Raw genomic sequence first — 25,746 nt, forward strand, 5'->3', positions numbered from 1 at the left:
AACACACTGGAGCCAGAAGCTGTGACTCAACCCCTGCAATGACATATAGGCAAATACACCTATCTTTCCCCTCCCAAATATCTAAACATATTCATCCCCCACACACCCTTCAAATTTATATTCAATCTTTGTCCAGGGTTTGTTACTATCATAATCATGCTCTTTTTCTGTGTTCACTGGTAATTACCTTCATTTACATTATCTTCCTAACAGCATTCAGGATTATCTTAGGAAGTAAAAATAAGGATTTGTTGTTGTCCTTGCCTTTATGGTGTAGTATGGGGAATCGGAAGCCACAGGCTATTCAAGGTTTTAACTCTTTCGAGGTTTCGGCCGTACTAGTACAGCTTACACGCCAGGGTTTTTGACGTACTAGTAAGCATAAATTCTAGCGCCCTCAAATCTAGCAAGAGAAAGCTGGTAAGCCTACATATGAAAGAATGGGTCTATGTGGTCAGTGTGCACAGTATAAAAAAAATCCTGCAGCACACAGTGCATAATGAGAAAAAAAGCTGACCGTGTTTTTGGTTTAAAACAGTGACTTTGTACTGTATTTTCGTATGGTATTTATGGTTGTATTCTAGTTTTTCTGATCTTATTTTATAGAACGGAAGACATATTACAGAAATTGAGATGATTTTGATTGGTTTCACAATGAAAAGTACCTTGAAATTGAGCTCAAAGTTGCAGAAATGTTCGATTTTTGCCAAAGTTCAAAAGTAAACAAATCATGCCACGTGTCCAATACACGTCAACTGGTGAATCTAATATTCTTTCACAAGTGCGCTGGTATTATTTATACCATTTCTACACTAATACAGTATTCTGCATAACAGTAAATCTTCTATTTTTTTGTGAGAATAAAAATTCAAAGTGGAAAGGAAAAGAAATGTAAGAGGGGCGTGGGGATGTGACTAATGAACAGAGGAAATGTTATTTTAGTGCCAGGAATGTGTTTATTCTGGACCCTATTTGGAAATTGGCATCTTTTGAAATTTGTGTGAAATTGGCAGAATTACTAAATTCTGACCACTTTATTGGATAGTTAAAATCGGTAAATGGGTGGTTTCTTGTACTCATTCGATAGAAAAAAACGGAGTTCTAGCGAAAGAGCTTTGATTTTTGTCGGATAGTACACTGGAATTGGCCGAAAATAGGGCTCAAAGTGAGCAAAATCGCCGATGCATAAACATCGCCGAGACTACTGACTTCGCGAGAACATAATTCCATAAGTTTTCCATCAAATTTCATACTTTTGGTGTCATTATGATCGGGAAAAGATTCTCTATCTTTTCATAAGAAAAATTTTTTTTTTTAAATTTTGGCAACCCTGAGAACAAGTCTCTGAGAGGGCCTGGCGACCCTCAAGGGTTAAACAGGAGTCGACAGCCTAGTACAAAGGCATCGTGCACTCCTAGGTATGCGCTACATCTAGGTCTATGATATCATTGGCAACAACAGCTATATGGGTGGACACAAACTGACAGACAAATTTGTTTACCAACCTTTGCATCTCCAGAATAACCTAAAGAATTGTGTCATATGATAAGAGCAACTGTGACAACCCCCACTTTGAATTAAAATCCATTACGTTCTAATTATACACCTCACCAACACCCTGGCATTCACTTCTACAACCCCATGATATCACCATGTATGTTAACCCTTTGACTGTTTTGGTCGTATACATACGTCTTACGAGCCAGTGTTTCAGACGTATATATGCTCAATAATTCTAGTGGCTTCAAATCAAGCAGGAGAAAGCTGGTTGGTCCACATGTGAGAGAATGGGTCTGTGTGGTCAGTGTGCACCACAAAAAAATCCTACAGCACGCAGTGCATAAAGAAAAAAAACTGACCATTTTTCTGGATTAAAACGCCGACTTTGAGGTGTATTTTTGTATAGTATTTATCGTTGCATTCTCGTTTTCATGGTCTCATGTGATAAAATTGAAAACGTATTGCAGAGAGAGATGATTTTGATTAGTTTCACGATGAAAACGACCTTGAAATTGAGCTCAAAGTAGAGGAACTGTTCGATTTTTACCAATGTTCAATAGTAAGCAAATCACATCACACGTCCAATACAAGTCAACTGGGGAGTCTAATATTCTTTCACTAGTGCACTGATATTATTTATACCATTTTTACAATAATGCAGTAGTCTGCATAACAGTAAGTTTTGTATTTTTTTGTACGAATAAAAATTCAAAATAGAAAGCAATAGTAATATAAGAGGGGCCTATGGATGTGACTAATAAACAGAGGATATGTTATTTTAGTGCCAAGAATGTCTACATTGTTTATTCTGGACCCTATTTTGAAATTGGCATCTTTTTTAATTTGCGTGGAATTAGCCAAATTGCCAATTTCTGACCACTTTATTGAGTAGTTCAAATTGGTAAATGGGCAGTTTCTTGTACTCAGTTGCTAGAAAAAATGGAGTTCTAAAGAAATAGCTATGAGTTTGGTCAACTAGAACAATGGAATTGGCCAAAAACAGGGCTCAAAGTCGGCGAAATCACTGATTCGTATATGTCGCCGAGACCACTAACTTCGCGGGAGCGTAATTCAGTGAGTTTTCGACTAAATTTCGTACTTTTGGTGTCATTACCATCTGGAAAAGTCTCTCTATCATTTCATAAGAAAAAAAAAAATTCCAAAAAATTTTGCGACATAGAATGAGTTTCAGAACGGGGCTTGTGACAATCAAAGGGTTAAACATACATGGTGATATCATGCATCACTTTCTAGGTCCTACTTTCACTGGAAAAACCATTCCCATCTCTCCTACATACTCAAAAGTGACCTTATACATGTATTCACTACTTTTATTAATCTACCACCTTTTCTATACATTTGACACATTGCTTCCTTATACGTATACCCTACCATATGCCTCGTCTAAATCCACAAATGTAACAAACAGCGTCTTATCTTATCTCCCATATGTATTATTCACTTATATGCCTCAATGTAAACACTGTTTATTCATCCCCTACCCCTTCTAAAGCCTCCTTGCTTCTCTATCTACTGTCCTACCCCTAACCTTCAATAATTATTTCTACTGTACACATTACCTGGTCTGGGATTGAGCTGTGGGGGTATTGACTATACTCAAGCCTATTCATATTCAAATAGTTTATTTGGACATGATACATAGTTGTACAAGGAATTATAGTAGATGGGTGTACATGCCAAAAGCCCCTTGTATGCAGAGCATTATAGGCAGGCTTAAAATTAACTTAAAATTAACAAGCAATGAAAGGTTCAGTGGTAAAAATTATCGTACATAATTTACAATATGAAGTACAACTGAGTATTTGAAGCAATGAAATTTGAACATTTCGATATTGAAGCATTATAGTTGTACAAATTTGTTGTATTACAATGTATAACAAACAAGATGATAAATTTTCACTTGTTCCATTTTCACTTATTCTACGAATGCTCTCTGCCAGTCTCTGGATATAGCATCTTCCTTTTTTATTAATATCTTTACCACTCCAATATCATATCCCTGCCTATTTTAACATCTGTGCATGCTTTCTGCAAGCACAACTAAATATCGCCCATCTCAAACATTGTATCATGCCGAAATAAAATTATCTGTTCAGTTGCTTTACCTTCTTTCCTTCTACCCACTGCCTCATGGATTTTCCAAACATCCACATAATTAAACACTAATTAAAAACGATTTACACCTGGATGAGAACAAGCTCGCCCATAATATAAAAAATATCCTACGTAACTTTTGATAACAAATAATGTCCACAGACATCAAAATTAACAAAGCCAAAGTAGCAAATATTAAAATCTAAGGCTCAAGCTCCTACAAAAAAGTATCAAGAACTGTAGGTATACTTTCTGAAATGTTCCCCAATCCTATACTACCAACACTACTATTTTCTATCCATACCTCTCCTACTGAATTTGTGCTTGGGGATCTACCTCAAACCAATTATCACCTCGTCTCACACAACAGTTTGGATTCAGGAATAATAAAAGCACGAATGATGCTATCATACACATGCTAGAACTAATATATACCGCACTTGAAAAGAAAAGTCCTGCTGGGCATTTTCATTGATTTACATAAAACTTTCAATACAGTCGACCATGAACTGCTGTACTCCAAATTAATGCACTATGGTATCAGATGCCACTCCCTCAACTACCTAAAATCATACCTTGGTAACAGAACTCAATATGTGTATGCAAATGATGCAAACTCTTCCACCCAACCAATCACAGTAGGAGTCCCACAAGGAAGAGTCCTTGGACCACTCCTCATTCTCATCTACATCAATGATCTACCAAATGCATCACAGCTACTCAAACCCATATTATTTGCAGATGACACTACACATGCCTTTTCCCACCCAAACACAGTCATACTAGCAAACAAAGCCAATGCCGAATTGCAGAAAATATCTGCCTGGATGATGATTAATAAACTTACCTTGAATACTGATAAAACCTATTTCATTCAGTTTGGAAACAAAGCTGCAAATGATCTGATTAACATAACGCTAAATGGATCATCAGTCACAAGACTCACAGAGGGAAAATTCCTAGGTATCCACCTTGACAGTAGCCTAAAGTTCCAGACACACATACAACAAATCACCAAGAAAATCTCCAAGACTGTTGGCATACTATCAAAGATAAGGTACTACGTTCCACAATCAGCTCTCCTGGCACTGTACCATACACTCTTATACCCTTATCTTACATACGGAATTTGTGCATGGGGATCAACAACTTCCAATCACCTAAAACCCCTCATAACCCAGCAAAAGGCAGCAGTAAGAATGATAACTAATTCACACTCCTGCCAGCATACTCCAGCAATTTTCAAGTCTCAATCTGCTCACCGTTAAGAACATCCATACTTATTCATGTGCCTACTACATACACAGAACAATACACACAAATATAAACCCTCCACTCAAACTTCTCCTCACCAACTTAAACAGGACACATGACCACAACACAAGACACAGATCTCTTTTTGATATATCTCGTGTCCATATCACACTGTAAAAACTATGCACATAAAGGGCCCTAAAATATGGAATTCATTACCAGAAGATATTAAAGTAACCCAGTCTGAAAATCAGTTAAAGACTTCTCAAAAGCCACTTAATCACCCTAGACAAAATGGTAAATACTCAGTACACACTTACTCACCTATGTACTCCATCATAACTTCAACAATCACTTTGAACCTTTTATCCATTGTTGACAGGAATATAATTGAACAATTGTTTTCACAAAAAGCATTTTAGACTATATGAATATATCCTTTGTCTTATACAAATTTAATTCACTTATAATTAATAATCTACTGTTCAACTATGAAATAATTACTGTCCTACTGTACAACTATGATATAATACTTAGTGTTAAGTAGTCTGTAAGCCAATAATGTTAAGTTGGCCCATAATGCCTAGGCATAATAGAGGCTCTCTTTGCATTGTAACCCACTATTGTAAATATAAAATCTCAATGTACTGTTTGCAAAGACAAAATAAATAAAATAAATAGAATAAATAAAATAAAAATAAATAAGGCAGCCATCAGACCCAACAAACTTAAATTTTAAGCAAGACATTATGTTCTTATTTAAATCCCTAAATTTATTAAATATTAATATCATAATAAACTTAATATATCCTGTTCAATCCACATCTTCAAAATGCTACATTATACTGCCAGGTAAATGTCCAAAAAAATTAACATATGACTTTACAACATATTGTCGTACATTAATAAGGATGCCATCCCAAACAATTCCAGTTACCAGGAGAATCTGATGAATTAAGAGGAACCTAACAAAAAGCACTGGACCTGATAGCATTCTAGTCCAATTCCTAAATGATACCTCTGGATTGAAAGCACCCACAGACCACAATTTATCTCCTCAAATACCTTGCTATACAAGCTCAAGTCTGCCAGTCACTCCTGTTTTCAAGAATAGTATATCAGATGTCCTGTAACTATTGGCATGTTGACATACTTTGTGTTGCATCCATAATACTAGACAGCAGTGTTTTACTGTAGTAGTCGTGTACCTGAATGACAATAACATACCAGTCAGGTTTTCATTTAACAGACATACTATACTTCCTTGATGCACTGTCATTCAGTTATTACCTAGGATAATCATTATACTTCATTCTCCAAACTCATTAATTTATTAATTCCAATGAACGTTAATACCAATTCTATACCAAGCTTATAATTTTAATCTTAAGTCTGCCCAAAATGCATTGCATAACTATGGGTTTTTTTCCATTGCATAAGTGGTATGGATAGCACTTGGTTTATTTAAGTAAATAGTGACCAGTTACCAATAAAATGTCAAGTGTCTTTGAACTAGGATCATCGAATAAGATAAGGGGAAATATGCAAATTAATATTTTATTCTGATTAATCTAGAGGGTTAGTAACCCAGCATAGTCGAACGAAGCCACTGACTGAATTACATCCGAAGGGTTCTTTTGATCCTCTCCCTGGATGCCATCTACGAGTCTTAAAATCCACGTACCTACTTATTGCTAGGCGAAGGCAACAAGCAACTACATAGTAAGGTTACGATTCAAAAAAAAAAAAAAAACAGCTTAGGATACACTTGTTTAACTATTATAAAATATGACCCAAGGAGGTTGTGGACAATAAATAAGTCAATTACTAGTACGATCAGAGTTGTTATGGACAGCCTGATACTGGTCATAATTACTTTAATGCGAGAGGCAGTAAAACTAAGATTCTTTTCTAGGTTATGTGTGCAGAGAGCTGCCCATTGGGACCACCAAATAACCTACCCCTCCCCACCAAGGGAAAAAAATTGAGCTCTCTCGGTCTTTCTCCTTTGGTAATTTCTCTATTTGGATATGTTGAAACGCAATACACCACTCTCCGAAATCCTCTCGATCTGCTTTATTGAGCTGAAACATCCAGATAAAGGCCAGATTTTGCGTTCTCCTGAATTTCCTTTGTTTCGACGAGCCGGGGCGTTCAAAGTGGCAGCAAAAAACTGGCCACACCACCAGACCAAAATCACGCGCGGGCGGCTCATGCACACTCCTTCCTGTCACTTGCCACGACACCTACCTTTAAACCCCACGACTGTGACAGGTTATGGCTGCACCAGCAGCCAAGGAGTAAACTCAAACACGGCAGGTTAATCATTAGTACTTACCGTGTAAATTGACGGTGCATGTGGTGTTGTTGCCGCGGTCGAGCACTACCACACTCGTCGCTGGCGCCGCCATCTCAGCTACTGAGCCACATCCGTCTGCTGCACCCTTTTCCCGCCTCTGCTCGCGATTCACAAACACTCAAAAGAAAATTAATGCTAAGCATTTTAAACCCGGCAAAACCTTTATTGCTATTTCGTTTTTACAGCAGTGAAGGTTAGGTTTAATATATTATTCCGTGATAAATACTGACATACGTGAGAAGACGATATGAATCGTATTCGTGTTTTTTTTATTTCCTTTGGGAGTGGGAGATGATGTGGGTAATGTTATCAGAATCATGCAAGTTTTTAGTTCCAAATTACACTGACCGCGTAAATAAATACACCGGTTTTCAAATATATATGAAGAACAATTAGGTTTTGTGTATAAAAAATGTATGTACAATTTGTTCATGGTCCCCGATGAAAAATGGATCACATTGACTTGATTGGTTTATATCCATTTGTGCCTTTGACATCTGATCGTTATAGTAATTTTATTTATGTACAGGTACGCATAAATACAGTTACACAAATTTAGGTGATTACAATTACCATACAGAGTAACATACATAAATTACCTGGGATAACCCCCCAAAAAATCAAACAAAAAGTTACACACTTAAAATATAGACATAATTCCAGGATTTCCGTCGCATAGGATCATCCTGAGGTTATTTGCTTAAATTTTTCGGATGCATTAATATTCATCAATATTTATAGTACTTACTAATTTCCATCACACATTACTGTTATTTAATGATTACTCCCACTACAAAATATCGTAATAATCACAAATATACTAAAATTAAATAAAACCTTAACCGCCGTTCAATAGCTATAAGAAATAATGACTTCTGCTTCTCTAAATTATTTATCAACCACCAAGTCTGTCGGTCTGTAAATCAATCTCAATGCGCACGGAAGGGGTGAAAATACGTATGTGTGAGCTCAAACACACACGAGCATCCATAAACCTGTACACAAACGTTGTTACACATGAACTTACTAACACACATGTACTTATTCATTTCACAAATACAAATATACTCACAAGCTGTACATACACTCACATATAAACGTATTTACACATGCCATGCATAGAGTACATCATAAACACATGTATTTACAAAACTTGTTAAACATGCATTCAACAAAATGCATTCACACGTTGTCACACATGCATTCACAAATGCATATATACTATACTCACAAATGTTGTTACACCTTTAACAAACACATATGTACTCACGTTGTAATGTGCATTCACCAACACACATGTATTCACAAAAGCACACGCACTCTCCGACACGTAGGATTCAACAACCTCTGGCTAGTTATTTATGAATGTGCGAATAATTACCCAACAAATAATTAGATACGCAATGACCTGCCTTCGGGGACTGAATCACCTGTATCTGTTTGCGATGATGTATAAATAAGCAAAATAAGTGTGAGAAAGGCCAAACAGGCTACAAAGACTTAGGCAGACTAAGAATGAACACATAAGGTTATGCAAATTCTGAAAAAAGAAAAGACCAGAGACGGAGTACAATGTGAAAGGAACAAAACTTCAATAAATGTGCACAGAATGATGAATGAACATCACATCGAACAGTTTGATATCTTTCATCACGCAATCCATACCCACCTTGTGGGTGATAGTTAAAGGATTACAAGTGGCACTTATCCGACCCAGGGACTGGATCTCAACACTGATGTTTCTTAAGCAAGTTACGGTGGTAATTAACCACTTATTAACTTATTAATTTTTGAAGACTGGTGGTTTACAGTCATGAAACGTTACGAGTTATTTACAATATACAACACTTGGTAAAATATGACTGAAATTAGGCGCGTGACTTTCTTTTTTAATCAGGTAATTTTCAAGAATGGCTGGTAATATGATACTGTGGAAAAAATGCTTTGATATTTCGCTTTCCAGTACATAATGGCATGATGTCTTAAATTATACTGATGCCTTTGTCACACAACATTCTCGTCCACATTATGTACTGCTTTGTCTTGCCTATGCCTACTAATTTATTTTCAAATTTTACTTTTTTCTCCTTACATTTCTATATATTCATTTCTGACTAACTTCATTATTATTATTATTATAATCAAGGGGGAAGCGCTAAACCCGGAAGATTATACAGCGCCTGGGGGGGGGATGTGGAAGGCATTCAGGCTTAATTCGGGGAACTGGAGCACAGATCCAATTCCCTAAATCAAGAGCCCCTCACCAACATCAAGGAACCTTTCTTGAGGGGTGACTAACTTCAATCTCTGGTTAAATGCAGATTTAGGAAGCTTTTTACACTCAGTTTTCAGTCCCATATTTCCATGGCTTTCCAAAAGTTTCCATTAAACCAATTTTGTTTTTAATTTTCAGTCTCACCATTTTTTGGCAAAACCTTTTAATTTCAATACACGTTGCAGAACTCTTTGTATAGTTTGTTAATATTTATCATTTGTAATAATTTATTCAATTTTCTTTATCTCGCGGTTCCACTTTGTTGTCTCTTCCACTTTCCCCAAGTAATATTTAGTAACAAATGTTCCTTAACTCTGATCATTACTTTTTTAAGTTTATATAATTTATCATAGAAAAATCTTCCAATTTTCAGTAAATACCAGGTCACTCGAGTAACTTATCCAACCCGTTATTTATTATTCAAGCTATAAAGACTACCCAGTTTATTTCTTTACACTTGGAATCTGCATTTATAGGATAGGCAATAAGTTTCACCTTTCAAGCTGGCACTGGACAAGCACCTAAAGTCAGTTCCTGATCAGCCGGGCTGTGGCTCGTACGTTGGTTTGCGTGCAGCCAGCAGCAACAGCCTGGTTGATCAGGCGCTGATCCACCAGGAGGCCTGGTCACAGACCGGGCCGCGGGGCCGTTGACCCCCGAAACTCTCTCCAGGTAAACTCCAGGTCCAGGTTTCCATGGGCACTTATTCTGTAGTTCCTCATTTACCTTATCAAATTCTTTTATCTTCATGTTGAATGGTGGGCAGTATGCATTTACCATTTTTAGTTTTCATCTTTGTTTCAAATTTATACCACCAAGATTTAAAAAAAAGTTTGCAGTTTGCATTATAATTTGCGTAATTTGTAGTTTCTCTTATCAGTATTACTGACCATCCACATTTCTGTACAACTCTTGATTAGATCTTTATTATTACTACTGTTTTAATGGGAAGTGCTCAACTCAAAGGTCATAACCCCAGGGGAAATGGAAATGAACAAGGTTCGATCCAAGGACGGTCCAATTCACTGGATTACGAACCATTAGTCTGCCCGAAATGCCTAGGCATGCTAGTGGCCTTCTACGTAATTAATATTTTATATGTAAACCACACACTGTAAACTTTGCAAGGAAATAAAAATTTTAATTTTTCTTCACCGGCAAACCAAAGCTCAGCACGGGTACACCAGCGGTGTCCTGCATAGGACCACACCAGCGGTGTCCTGCCTAGGACCACACCAGCGGTGTCCTGCCTAGGAGCCACACCAGCGGTGTCCTGCCTAGGACCACACCAGCGGTGTCCTGCCTAGGACCACACCAGCGGTGTCCTGCCTAGGACCACACCAGCGGTGTCCTGCCTAGGAGCCACACCAGCGGTGTCCTGCCTAGGACCACACCAGCGGTGTCCTGCCTAGGACCACACCAGCGGTGTCCTGCCTAGGACCACACCAGCGGTGTCCTGCCTAGGACCACACCAGCGGTGTCCTGCCTAGGACCACACCAGCGGTGTCCTGCCTAGGACCACAATCGCGGTGTCCTGCCTAGGAGCCACACCAGCGGTGTCCTGCCTAGGAGCCACACCAGCGGTGTCCTGCCTAGGACCACACCAGCGGTGTCCTGCCTAGGAGCCACACCAGCGGTGTCCTGCCTAGGACCACACCAGTGGTGTCCTGCCTAGGAGCCACACCAGCGGTGTCCTGCCTAGGACCACACCAGCGGTGTCCTGCCTAGGACCACACCAGCGGTGTCCTGCCTAGGAGCCACACCAGCGGTGTCCTGCCTAGGAGCCACACCAGCGGTGTCCTGCCTAGGACCACACCAGCGGTGTCCTGCCTAGGAGCCACACCAGCGGTGTCCTGCCTAGGAGCCACACCAGCGGTGTCCTGCCTAGGAGCCACACCAGCGGTGTCCTGCCTAGGAGCCACACCAGCGGTGTCCTGCCTAGGGAGCCACACCAGCGGTGTCCTGCCTAGGAGCCACACCAGCGGTGTCCTGCCTAGGACCACACCAGCGGTGTCCTGCCTAGGAGCCACACCAGCGGTGTCCTGCCTAGGAGCCACACCAGCGGTGTCCTGCCTAGGACCACACCAGCGGTGTCCTGCCTAGGAGCCACACCAGCGGTGTCCTGCCTAGGACCACACCAGCGGTGTCCTGCCTAGGAGCCACACCAGCGGTGTCCTGCCTAGGAGCCACACCAGCGGTGTCCTGCCTAGGAGCCACACCAGCGGTGTCCTGCCTAGGAGCCACACCAGCGGTGTCCTGCCTAGGACCACACCAGCGGTGTCCTGCCTAGGAGCCACACCAGCGGTGTCCTGCCTAGGAGCCACACCAGCGGTGTCCTGCCTAGGAGCCACACCAGCGGTGTCCTGCCTAGGACCACACCAGCGGTGTCCTGCCTAGGAGCCACTCCAGCGGTGTCCTGCCTCGGACCACACCTGCGGTGTCCTGCCTAGGAGCCACACCAGCGGTGTCCTGCCTAGGAGCCACACCAGCGGTGTCCTGCCTAGGAGCCACACCAGCGGTGTCCTGCCTAGGACCACACCAGCGGTGTCCTGCCTAGGACCACACCAGCGGTGTCCTGCCTAGGACCACACCAGCGGTGTCCTGCCTAGGACCACACCAGCGGTGTCCTGCCTAGGACCACACCAGCGGTGTCCTGCCTAGGAGCCACACCAGCGGTGTCCTGCCTAGGAGCCACACTAGCGGTGTCCTGCCTAGGAGCCACACCAGCGGTGTCCTGCCTAGGACCACACCAGCGGTGTCCTGCCTAGGACCACACCAGCGGTGTCCTGCCTAGGACCACACCAGCGGTGTCCTGCCTAGGACCACACCAGCGGTGTCCTGCCTAGGACCACACCGGCGGTGTCCTGCCTAGGACCACACCGGCGGTGTCCTGCCTAGGACCACACCGGCGGTGTCCTGCCTAGGACCACACCAGCGGTGTCCTGCCTAGGACCACACCAGCGGTGTCCTGCCTAGGACCACACCAGCGGTGTCCTGCCTAGGACCACACCAGCGGTGTCCTGCCTAGGACCACACCAGCGGTGTCCTGCCTAGGAGCCACACCAGCGGTGTCCTGCCTAGGAGCCACACCAGCGGTGTCCTGCCTAGGAGCCACACCAGCGGTGTCCTGCCTAGGACCACACCAGCGGTGTCCTGCCTAGGACCACACCAGCGGTGTCCTGCCTAGGACCACACCAGCGGTGTCCTGCCTAGTACCACACCAGCGGTGTCCTGCCTAGGAGCCACACCAGCGGTGTCCTGCCTAGGACCACACCAGCGGTGTCCTGCCTAGGAGCCACACCAGCGGTGTCCTGCCTAGGAGCCACACCAGCGGTGTCCTGCCTAGGACCACACCAGCGGTGTCCTGCCTAGGACCACACCAGCGGTGTCCTGCCTAGGAGCCACACCAGCGGTGTCCTGCCTAGGAGCCACACCAGCGGTGTCCTGCCTAGGAGCCACACCAGCGGTGTCCTGCCTAGGAGCCACACCAGCGGTGTCCTGCCTAGGACCACACCAGCGGTGTCCTGCCTAGGACCACACCAGCGGTGTCCTGCCTAGGACCACACCAGCGGTGTCCTGCCTAGGACCACACCAGCGGTGTCCTGCCTAGGACCACACCAGCGGTGTCCTGCCTAGGACCACACCAGCGGTGTCCTGCCTAGGACCACACCAGCGGTGTCCTGCCTAGGAGCCACACCAGCGGTGTCCTGCCTAGGAGCCACACCAGCGGTGTCCTGCCTAGGAGCCACACCAGCGGTGTCCTGCCTAGGACCACACCAGCGGTGTCCTGCCTGGGAGCCACACCAGCGGTGTCCTGCCTGGGAGCCACACCAGCGGTGTCCTGCCTAGGAGCCACACCAGCGGTGTCCTGCCTAGGACCACACCAGCGGTGTCCTGCCTAGGACCACACCAGCGGTGTCCTGCCTAGGACCACACCAGCGGTGTCCTGCCTAGCGGTGTCCTGCCTAGGACCACACCAGCTGTGTCCTGCCTCGGAGCCACACCAGCGGTGTCCTGCCTAGGAGCCACACCAGCGGTGTCCTGCCTAGGAGCCACACCAGTGGCGTCCTGCCTATGACCACACCAGCGGTGTCCTGCCTAGGAGCCACACCAGCGGTGTCCTGCCTAGGAGCCACACCAGCGGTGTCCTGCCTGGGAGCCACACCAGCGGTGTCCTGCCTAGGAGCCACACCAGCGGTGTCCTGCCTAGGAGCCACACCAGCGGTGTCCTGCCTAGGACCACACCAGCGGTGTCCTGCCTAGGACCCACACCAGCGGTGTCCTGCCTATGAGCCACACCAGCGGTGTCCTGCCTAGGAGCCACACCAGCGGTGTCCTGCCTAGGAGCCACACCAGCAGTGTCCTGCCTAGGAGCCACACCAGCGGTGTCCTGCCTAGGACCACACCAGCGGTGTCCTGCCTAGGAGCCACACCAGCGGTGTCCTGCCTAGGAGCCACACCAGCGGTGTCCTGCCTAGGAGCCACACCAGCGGTGTCCTGCCTAGGACCACACCAGCGGTGTCCTGCCTAGGACCACACCAGCGGTGTCCTGCCTAGGACCACACCAGCAGTGTCCTGCCTAGGAGCCACACCAGCAGTGTCCTGCCTAGGAGCCACACCAGCGGTGTCCTGCCTAGGAGCCACACCAGCGGTGTCCTGCCTAGGAGCCACACCAGCGGTGTCCTGCCTAGGAGCCACACCAGCGGTGTCCTGCCTAGGAGCCACACCAGCGGTGTCCTGCCTAGGAGCCACACCAGCGGTGTCCTGCCTAGGAGCCACACCAGCGGTGTCCTGCCTAGGAGCCACACCAGCGGTGTCCTGCCTAGGAGCCACACCAGCGGTGTCCTGCCTAGGATCCACACCAGCGGTGTCCTGCCTAGGAGCCACACCAGCGGTGTCCTGCCTAGGAGCCACACCAGCGGTGTCCTGCCTAGGAGCCATCAGTTGTCTCTGTACAGAGTATCTTGTCCCACCCCCGTACAGAGTATCTTGTCACACCCCCGTACAGAGTATCTTGTCCCACCCCCGTACAGAGTATCTTGTCCCACCCCCGTACAGAGTATCTTGTCCCATGTACAAGAATGGTATACAATACCGACAAGATGAAATTGAGACACATGTGCAACATCTGGGTATCTTTACTGTAGACGTTTCGCCATCCAGTGGCTTTATCAATACAAATTCCAGGACATAACTTGAAGACAGGAGAACTATGTACAGAAGATGAGGTAATCAGTCCCTCAAACTAGCAGTAGGTGCGAAGAGCACCATAGTCGTGGAGATTCGTAGTACAATAAAGCTACCCAGATGTTGCACACGTGTCTCAATTTCATCTTGTCCCATCACCGTATAGAGTAACTTGTCCCACCCCCGACATAGACCAGCACTACTATATGGGTAATCTTATGACAAAGACCCCTGCCAGGATTTTCCCCTGACAAATTACCAACTTTCCTACGCTGTCTCTTCTAAAAACTTTTTCTTGACTACTTTTTCATTTAGAATGTTTTGCCAAGTTGGTTTTGGTTCGAGACTATTTCAAGTATCTCGTCTTTTTTTAGATTACATCATTTAGTTGTATAAAAAATCCTAAAGATCTCTAATTATTACCTATCTGAAATGACATAAGGAAAAATTAACTTGATCCTATTTAGTTTTAACCTTAACAGTTGTTATCAACCTCATCTCTGTCGAGAAAGAAAACATGTAATTCATTATATTACATTCATGGGGGAAGCACTAAACCCGTAGGTTACACAATGTGTGAGCAAATAGAAGACAGGTTCGATCAAAGGAAAATGAAATCACGTCCAATTCCTTGGATCACGAACCTTTCACTAGCGACATGAAACTTTGGAGGTAATGCAGCATCGGATAAAAATACTAGACAAAAGATAATGGGGTAATAAAACTGAGGAATACAATAATAGCAGGTGTCTCACAATACAATAGTATAAGGGTCAGCATGCAACAGAAAAAAAACACTACAGAAGCAATCACAAAATATAAGACAGAGGCACCAGGATAACTTAAGTAGCAGCGTATAACACAACCGGTTGCAACAGCATGAAGGCGATATATCAGCAGTAGTGTATAATACAACAGGACACGAAGAGTGGAGGCTGGACCTTGTAAGCGAGGAGCAGCAGGACGCCAGCCCCTGCAACCAACCATGCGAGACGCAGCAAAGTCGTGCGTGACGCCATCTTGGACACTACGTTCGCATTCCCACATCTTTTTTTCCCCTATCTGTATAAGTTCTTGTTAAATCGTATCCTTATGTATCTTGAGTTATTAATTACTAGTATTGTCTCGATATATTTTTTTGTTTCTCTTTGAACATGTGTGTCCTTGTTATTTGCTATAAAAGACTAGGTTGAGGGGTAAAACTATTTTCGAATGAGGTACTAGTCTAGAGAGTCTCTGACGATAGTTTATCTTTTATCAGTTATCTCCACCTGTGGACCTTATCTCTTATTTTCACTTTCTGCAACAATGCTATCCACTTACAAATTTGAATTATAATTTCCAACCATCTAATCTTGGATGTTACTAAGTTTATTCAAGTACATAACTACAGTTACATAAATTATCATACATAGTAGCATATGTGCAGATTACCCAGGATTTTTTTTAGCCTACCCTTACAAGAATAGTTTGTTGTCTATGTACCTAGAGAGGTAAATTGCAATTATAAAATAAAAAATCCGTTCTAATGTACTTAAGATGAATACTAGTACAAAAATAGAACGATTGCCTAGTTATGACTGCCTATTTGCACCACCAGGTCGCCAAGCCCCATATATAGTTTGACAAAAAAAAATTCCTATAGAACTTTCAGAAATCCTGTGTCTGCAGCACTATATTGCCTTCTCTTAGGTCACATTACAACAGCCTACATTATTATTATTATTATTATTATTATTATTATTATTATTACAATCAAAACGAAGCACTAAACCCACAAGGATTGTGGAAAATACTGTATATATTTTCCGGAAATAAGGTAATTTATAGGTAAATAGATGCCCTATATTGTATTTTTAAAAGAAGTATGTTATCGAAAAAAAGAAGAGACTCGCCATCTTGGTTTTGAATTTTATACAAACGTTGGTGTATTATTATTATTATAATCAAGGGGGAAGCGCTAAACCCGGAGGATTATACAGCGCCTGGGGGGGGGGGATGTGGAAGGCATTCAGGCTTAATTCGGGGAACTGGAGCACAGATCCAATCCCCTAAATCAAGAGCCCCTCACCAACATCAAGGAACCTTCCTTGAGGGGAAACGTTGGTGTAATGGGAAGAATTTTTCGTGCTCTAGAGGTTAAAATTGTGTTGACACCTCTCAAACAGGAGGCAAAGTTGGTTGATGTGCATTCCTGCATAACTTGAGATAACAGACGACTGGACAAGACAGCTCCAGGAACCTCAGATAAGCTCTCTAGATTTGTGTGTAATTCTGGCCAGCATTATTTTCATAGATTTAGTTAGAGAGGTTTTCTGAGTATGATACACGTTAATCTCCAGTCAAATTGGTGAGTGATATTAAGATATATTTTCCTTCTGTTATGTAATTGTGTATATATATAACCATTTATTTTTAATATACAGTCCACAAATTTATATATTTACCAGTATTCCTGGTGTATGTATATTTCATTTAATTAATAGGTCCAGAGCAACTTGTGGTTATGACAGTGGTAGGTATCGAAGGGGGACATTTTTTGCGACCTAGGTGTCCCAAATTCCTACTTGTCTATGTAACATTGATAAATAATAATTATCTTTGTTATCATTTACTGTTATGTACATTATTAGTTACATTCAGATAAATGCAATTTTCCACAAGGATCATACAGAAGGAACCTTCCTTGAGGGGTGATACGTATGTAAATTCTTGTGATCACATCCCAAACAGTTCGATATTTTGCATGATTCTATTCACTCTCCTGGCTTTTACCAGACTTTTGTTAATAAGGTTTCTCAGTAGGACAGGCCTATAGTTTAATGTGATGCATATAGTTTAAAGTTATTTTCCCATCACAAGTTTCACATTTACATTTGCCTGCAGGTCACCTCGTAATGAAATCCGTTTTTTCCGGACAAGATATTTTAATTTGCATATTCTCTAAATAAAAATCTATGGTGATGTAACAACTTATTTTGTTTAATTTTCCATCAGGCCCATCATCCAATTTCTCTACTTCTAGGATTATTTAAATGGGTTACATCTTATCTGGCTGCTGGGATGCAAATCCACTCCTGTCGATCTTTGTTATATGCACTGTCATACATCTATTTTTTTTTTTTACAATCTTGACGAAGGTTATATACACCGACAGGTGTATAACACCCGTGTATATACACTCAGTGTATATAGTCTTCATGACCTGCGTGTAGTAGTATTATTATTATTATAATCAAGGGGGGAAGCTCTAAACCCAGTGGATTATACAGCGCCTGGGGGGGGGGATGTGGAAGGCATTCAGGCTTAATTCGGGGAACTGGAGCACAGATCCAATTCCCTAAATCAAGAGCCCCTCACCAACATCAAGGAACCTTCCTTGAGGGGCGCGTGTAGTAGTAGATTTTCAACCTAATTAGCCTACAATCTTGAATATATTTTTTTCCGACTTGCTTATACGTCTTCAAAACTACTTCTTTCCTTCCTCCTTGCATTTGTATATTTATTTCTGGCTTATCTGAATATCATGCAAGCCTCCTGCCTGAATCACTCTTGGTATATGTGTCTACGTATGAGATGTATTTTTACACAGAGAAGCTGAGCAATGTTCAGGGAGTAACGTGTTCCTTATTAGCATTTGACCTTTCCTCAGGATGCCACCCACAACAGTCGACTAACACTCAGATACCTAATTTCTTCCTGGTGAACAGGGGCTTCATGTGTGAAGAGACTTTTCTAAGAGTTATGCTATCTTAACTCAGTTCAGAGCTCACTGTTCAGGATGCCACCCACAACAGTTCGCTAATATGCAGTACCTACCTATATGTGAACATGGGAAGTACGTTATAAGAAACTTATTTGTGTGCGCCCGCCCCGGGATTAACCTCGGGTTCTGTTGTGAGCCTAAGGCACTAGGAGCTACCGCCTTGCACCTAGGTCTCACCCTAGCAAGAATTCAAGACTTTAATTACAGGTACAGGTACACTTAAACACAGTTACATAAATTGTCATACATTGCAGCATGTGAAGGTTACCTAGGATAACCCAATAAAGTCAAAATGACTTGTCTATTGGGGTCCTATGTGTATTCATTGTGTGTGTGTGTGTGTGTGTGTGTGTGTGTGTGTGTGTGTGTGTGTGTGTGTGTGTGTGTGTGTGTGTGTGTGTACTCACCTAGTTGAGGTTGCGGGGGTCGGGGTCCGAGCTCTTGGCCCCGTGTGTGTGTGTGTGTGTGTGTGTGTGTGTGTGTGCGTGTGTGTGTGTGTGTGTGTGTGTGTGTACTCACCTAGTTGAGGTTGCGGGGGTCGAGTCCGAGCTCTTGGCCCCGTGTGTGTGTGTGTGTGTGTGTGTGTGTGTGTGTGTGTGTGTGTGTGTGTGTGTGTGTGTGTGTGTGTGTGTGTGTTTTGTTTGTGTTTTGTGTGTGTTTTAGCTACTAGTTGTTAAACTAGTGTAAGTGGGCGTGCGTGTGTTGATCAACTCGTACATTTTTCAGGTTAGACATCAGCTGCTAGATAATACCAGAGTATTTTAGAATCAAATAAGATTAACCTAACCCAAATAATAAACAGCTAATCAATCTTTGCTTTATTTTGTACCTAGACACCAACAAAGTGGATATTATCAGTTGCTTTAGCGTCGCTGGTAGAGCACTCAGCTTACACATTGTCCGTGGTTCGATCCCCGGCATGCTATGGGTGGGAATATTGGACGTGTTTCCTTAAGACACCTACTGTCCCTGTTCACCTAGCAGTAAATAGGCAACTGGGTGTTAGTCTACTGTCGTGGTCGCATCCTAGAAAACAAAACTAACCCAAGTTGCCCGAAATGCTCTGCATAAAGGGGCTTTCTACATAATGTCATTGATGTCAGCTGTGGTCTGTATAAGTTGTATCATGTACTTCTAAAAATAATAATTATTATTATTATTATTATTATTATTATTATCACAAACGCCGATACAATGTAGATATCCACAAAGTTATATAATCCAGCAAAACTGTAAAACGCATAAATTTTACTAATATAAAAATAAATATTCTGAAAATGCTATCATGGTTAAAACTTCCTGTAAAACACATCACGTGACCAATATTAACCAATCAGTGACCTGCAAAAACGCTTCTATTTCTTCAAATATTTTTACTGGACCAAACGCAATTTTAATAAAATTTCGTTTTTTCAGAGATGTGGACTGAATCCATTTATTGAACTAAAAGTCTAGTGACCTGTACTTTTTTTAAGTTTTAAAATTATTAATGTTACATTTAGTATTTTTACCTCAACATTTATGAAAAAAAAAATGACTCATCCCAAGGTCAGCTTCAAGACATTAAATTCGTGTCTTTTTATACACAAAAATATTTGTTCCAGGAAGTCTGGTTACATCTTTACCTTATTATTAATGTTTTTATTCCTTCAGGGGTAAGTGCCTTGATTATAATGAAGAGCTCTTGATCCAAGTAACATGAATTACAATTCCCTTCATCAACATACTTCTTTCTCCAAACTTTGACTAGTATGGACATAGATCTTCCCCGGGAATATTATGATACTCTTCCTTGTATAAATCGTGCCATCTTCAAAATATATGTTATTGAAATATTATACAGAAAATATTTGTAAACTCTATGTTATATGTTTGTACAGGTTTTAAAATGTGTATATTTATATTTATGAAGAGTGCAGACGTGCCCTGACCAAGGTTATATTGTTTTGTTTCTATTATAACCTAAATCTATATAATTTTTCATATACGGGGTAATATTCTCGCCAATCTCTCTATCCTTATATGCAAAGAAGAAAATAGCACAATACCATGACTAGAACATTTACAAAGTGACTTTGTAAATGTTCCAAGTTGGACCGAAACATTGTGGTAAGCTACTCTCTCCTATACTCTGGTTATTTGTGTATCCTTATATGTGATGGATCATCATGAGAGATGGTTTTTCCCTCAGTAACAGTAACTCAAGCAATGATGCCAGGAAGTCTTTAAAGCTGTCATGGCTACTGAACCCTCAGTTTAATGTCTGACATCATGATCCCAATGGAAGTAAGTCATTCTGACTTTTTTTTTGGGGTTATCCTAGGTACTTTACACATATGTTGTTATGTATGATAATCTATATAACTGTATTTGTGTATACATGAATAAACTTACTTAATCATCCTGGTGAGTCTGCCAGCTCAGGCTGGCACATTTCATTACCTAATATCTAGCCAATGTGATGATATAATCATTCTTTAGTTAGTTTGATGACTTTATTCTTTACTAGGTAATTCCTAGGTACTTCACACACATGTTACTAGGTATGATAATTGTACTTATGTGTACTTATACCCAAATAAACTTACTTGCACATGTTCGAAGCAGTTTAAAAATTAGTTACATAATAAATATAATGACTGGGTCCCAACACTGTGTTAGCTAACCAAGTTACAATAGTTATAATGTGTTTGTAAGAACAATTATTTCAGCTTCAGTTATTCCTGGAGTATACCCTCCAGGTATATTTTATTTTTTTATTATCACACTGGCCGATTCCCACCAAGGCAGGGTGGCCCGAAAAAGAAAAACTTTCACCATCATTCACTCCATCACTGTCTTGCCAGAAGGGTGCTTTACACTACAGTTTTTAAACTGCAACATTAACACCCCTCTTTCAGAGTGCAGGCACTGTACTTCCCATCTCCAGGACTCAAGTCCGGCCTGCCGGTTTCCCTGAACCCCTTCATAAATGTTACTTTGCTCACACTCCAACAGCACGTCAAGTATTAAAAACCATTTGTCTCCATTCACTCCTATCAAACACGCTCACGCATGCCTGCTGGAAGTCCAAGCCCCTCGCACACAAAACCTCCTTTACCCCCTCCCTCCAACCTTTCCTAGGCCGACCCCTACCCTGCCTTCCTTCCACTACAGACTGATACACTCTTGAAGTCATTCTGTTTCGCTCCATTCTCTCTACATGTCCGAACCACCTCAACAACCCTTTCTCAGCCCTCTGGACAACAGTTTTGGTAATCCCGCACCTCCTCCTAACTTCCAAACTACGAATTCTCTGCATTATATTCACACCATACATTGCCCTCAGACATGACATCTCTACTGCCTCCAGTCTTCTCGCTGCAACATTCATCACCCATGCTTCACACCCATATAAGAGCGTTGATAAAACTACACTTTCATACATTCCCCTCTTTGCCTCCAAGGACCAAAGTTCTTTGTCTCCACACTCCTAAGTGCACCACTCACCCTTTTTCCCTCATCAATTCTATGATTCACCTCATCTTTCATAGACCCTTCCGCTGACACGTCCACTCCCAAATATCTGAATACATTCACCTCCTCCATACTCTCTCCTTCCAATCTGATATCCAATCTTTCATCACCTAATCTTTTTATCCTCATAACCTTACTCTTTCCTGTATTCACTTTTAATTTTCTTCTTTTGCACACCCTACCAAATTCATCCACCAATCTCTGCAACTTCTCTTCAGAATCTCCCAAGAGCACAGTGTCATCAGCAAAGAGCAACTGTGACAACTCCCACTTTATGTGTGATTCTTTATCTTTTAACTCCACGCCTCTTGCCAAGACCCTCGCATTTACTTCTCTTACAACCCCATCTATAAATATATTAAACAACCACGGTGACATCACACATCCTTGTCTAAGGCCTACTTTTACTGGGAAATAATTTCCCTCTTTCCTACATACTCTAACTTGAGCCTCACTATCCTCGTAAAAACTCTTCACTGCTTTCAGTAACCTACCTCCTACACCATACACCTGCAACATCTGCCACATTGCCCCCCCTATCCATCCTGTCATACGCCTTATCCAAATCCATAAATGCCACAAAAACCTCTTTAGCCTTATCTAAATACTGCTCACTTATATGTTTCACTGTAAACACCTGGTCCACACACCCCCTACCTTTCCAGGAATATTCAGACTGAAACACCTTTCAAGGGGCGCCTTAATAAGGGGCTGTTGATTCAAAGAATTGGCGTTAACCTCCCCTACCTTGGATCAAACATGACTATTTCCTATTCCGTAGTCGCCGTATGACTCCTACGGGTTCTGCGCTTCCCATGAATATAATACTAATATTCACACAGTAATTTTTAGTTGTCTAATGGAATTATTCATGAGTATTTATCAATACATATAATATAACGTAACTACCTTAACAACTCAAGGATAACAAACGTCACTGAATTTAAATCAAATTGACTTCTGAGTTATCTTAAATGAAATCTATATAATGTATTATGTGAGCCCATAACACCTGTGTGCCCACATCATCTGTGTATCTATAACACCTGCGTGCCCTCGAGACTATTTTGTTTGTATTATACCTAAATAAAAACTTACTTATAATACCAATTTTGTAAATATCAAGTTTAACTGTACTTTTAAAAAATCAAGGTCCTCACCTGTAGAGGAAATTTTCAGTAGAAACGGCAGGTAAAAACTTTCGAGGATATACTTTAGAATAAGTATTAGTGTGAACGTGACAAAATTCTCCAATATAACCTCTAAGACAAGGTCAGGTTGGTGGTGACATTTTATAATTACCTTCAAACTTTTCACAATCACCGCGCTTGGCTCTATTTGACGAGTCTTGATGCGCGATCTTATATATGAGAACTACTGCCTTAATACCGAGTGATTTTTCTAAATAATTCGTAAACTTGACTTATAATTATATGCTATTTTGATATCGACTTTTAAATTTATTCTGGGCTTTCGTATTTTTGTGTAATTGGCATTATTTTTTGTAAACAATGTTGGGAGGTCTCTGACAGCAGACTCCAGTCACAGAATAACTGGAGCGTGACGACACAAAGTTGTGTTTTACATATGTTTACGTTTCATATATTCTTTCAAGCTTTATTGCATGTTGCAAAATATATAATAAAATAATAAACATTGCACTGATAATAGGAAAGTTGGTAATTAACATCGTCAACTTGTCAATATAATAAAGAATAGGTGCTTATTTTTTTACAGAAAACGACTGTGAATATCTTTTTAAAGGTTAACTCTAACAGATAGGCAACCCTTGCAGTTCATCTAAATTTATACTTTTATTGTATAATTTATTCCATTTTGCAGATCTTGAAGCAGTTGATAAACAAAAAAATAACTTCAACTAACACATAAATGCACATTTTTAGTAAAGATTAACGATGAAAGTTGAGGAGTATCTTGTAAGTGAAGATGCAGAAATGATAGAGGGACTTAATAATAATAATAATAATAATAATAATAAATAATAATAATAATAATAATAATAATAATAGCGAGGGTAGAAACATTAGGCGTTTCTTTACACCGGTTGTGTAAGAAATTATGCGGGTAAAATTTACAGGCAATGTCCCGAATTATTTCACCTCCATAATTTGTGAAGAAACTTTGGTACATCAAACAGTTTACACTTACTGATATTGGTGTACCTCAGAGTCAAGTGGGACTTTAAGGTCACCAGGTCACAATATTATCCCACCTTCGTGACCACCTTCTCAGGTCATCACTGAAAAAATTATGCCAGTAACATTGACACATTTGTGGACTATATATTCGGTAATAATGAGAACCTTCAAAACTAGGGATGCCAAGCCCATGATGACACTCTTCAGGTCACTTGTTCTATCTAGGCTGGAATATTGCTGCACACTAACAGCACCTTTCAAGGCAGGTGAAATTGCTGACCTAGAAAATGTACAGAGAACCTTCACGGCGCGCATAACGGAGATAAAACACCTCAATTACTGGGAGCGCTTGAGGTTCCTAAACCTCTATTCCCTGGAACGCAGGCGGGAGAGATACATGATTATATACACCTGAAAAATCCTAGAGGGACTAGTACCGAACTTGCACACGAAAATCACTCACTGCGAAAGCAAAAGATTTGGCAGACGATGCAACATGCCCCCAATGAAAAGCAGGGGTGTCACTAGCACGTTAAGAGACCATACAATAAGTGTCAGGGGCCCGAGACTGTTCAACTGCCTCCCAGCATACATAAGGGGGATTACTAACAGACCCCTGGCAGTCTTCAAGCTGGCACTGGATAAGCACCTAAAGTCGGTTCCTGACCAGCCGGGCTGTGGCTCGTACGTTGGTTTGCGTGCAGCCAGCAGTAACAGCCTGGTTGATCAGGCTCTGATCCACCAGGAGGCCTGGTCCCAGACCGGGCCGCGGGGGCGTTGACCCCCGGAACTCCAGGTAAACTCCAGGTAATATCAATTACTTGACCTGAGTAATTTGCTTGGGTAATTTTACATAAATATAATTAAATTACATTAAAAAGGTATAAGGTAAATTTTCATATAACTCACCAAATTAAGATTTGGCGTCATATCCTAACGCCTCTCTTTCGGTAGGCAATTTATAATGGCCAATATAAATTAATATACCTGTAGTGAGAATACTCTGGGAGACGTACATTACATGTGGTGTGAACTTCATCAATTTCTGACGATACAGCTTCTATTACACCTTAGTATTATTAGTATTATAATCAAAAAGAAGCGCTAAGCCACAAGGGCTACACAGCTTACACCTTTGTAGATTTCACTGGAAGATTCGGCCGATTTCCAAATTCCTTGAGAGAGCCGACGCTACCTCTGAAGACGGTTAGCCGGGGATTACCCAATTCAGATTTCCATTTTTTTTTTTTGACCTCTTCCCTTGGGTCAAATAGAGAGCCGAGACCAGCAGTTAACCTTCCACACCCATGTTACCACCACTGCCCTTGCTATCTACACAACCTTCCCTTCCCCACTCAGTTGGAAGGTTGGAAGTGCTCACTCGCCTCAAGTAGTTTGGTAGTTTGTGACTACCATTAATACTGTATATTTATGAGAGAGTTCCGGGGGTCAACGCCCCCGCGGCCCGTTCTGTGACCAGGCCTCCTGGTGGATCAGAGCCTGATCAACCAGGCTGTTGCTGCTGGCTGCACGCAAACCAACGTACGAGCCACAGCCCGGCTGGTCAGGAACCGACTTTAGGTGCTTGTCCAGTGCCAGCTTGAAGACTGCCAGG

At 41.9% G+C, this 25,746-nt stretch overlaps 1 protein-coding gene across 4 annotated transcripts in view; it reads right to left on the reverse strand.

Moving 5' to 3' along the window:
* LOC128693553 (uncharacterized) overlaps window positions 1-15,760 on the reverse strand; it is a 45,944-nt gene extending 30,184 nt beyond the window's left edge. Inside the window, exons 1-2 of one of the 4 annotated variants that reach the window (XM_053783313.2) lie at window positions 15,632-15,760; window positions 7,208-7,325 (exon numbers count right to left, since the gene is read on the reverse strand). In XM_053783313.2, coding sequence (XP_053639288.1) covers window positions 7,208-7,325; window positions 15,632-15,709 — 196 coding nt within the window. In that variant the 5' untranslated portion in view covers window positions 15,710-15,760. Of the gene's footprint in view, window positions 1-7,207; window positions 7,346-15,631 lie in introns of all 4 variants that reach the window. The other 3 variants (XM_053783314.2, XM_053783312.2, XM_070097397.1) reach the window with 3 other exon arrangements.
* Between the last annotated feature and the right edge of the window lie 9,986 nt (window positions 15,761-25,746).

The sequence above is a fragment of the Cherax quadricarinatus genome, chromosome 57 (assembly GCF_038502225.1).
Source record: "Cherax quadricarinatus isolate ZL_2023a chromosome 57, ASM3850222v1, whole genome shotgun sequence".
Classification (NCBI taxonomy): domain Eukaryota; kingdom Metazoa; phylum Arthropoda; class Malacostraca; order Decapoda; family Parastacidae; genus Cherax; species Cherax quadricarinatus.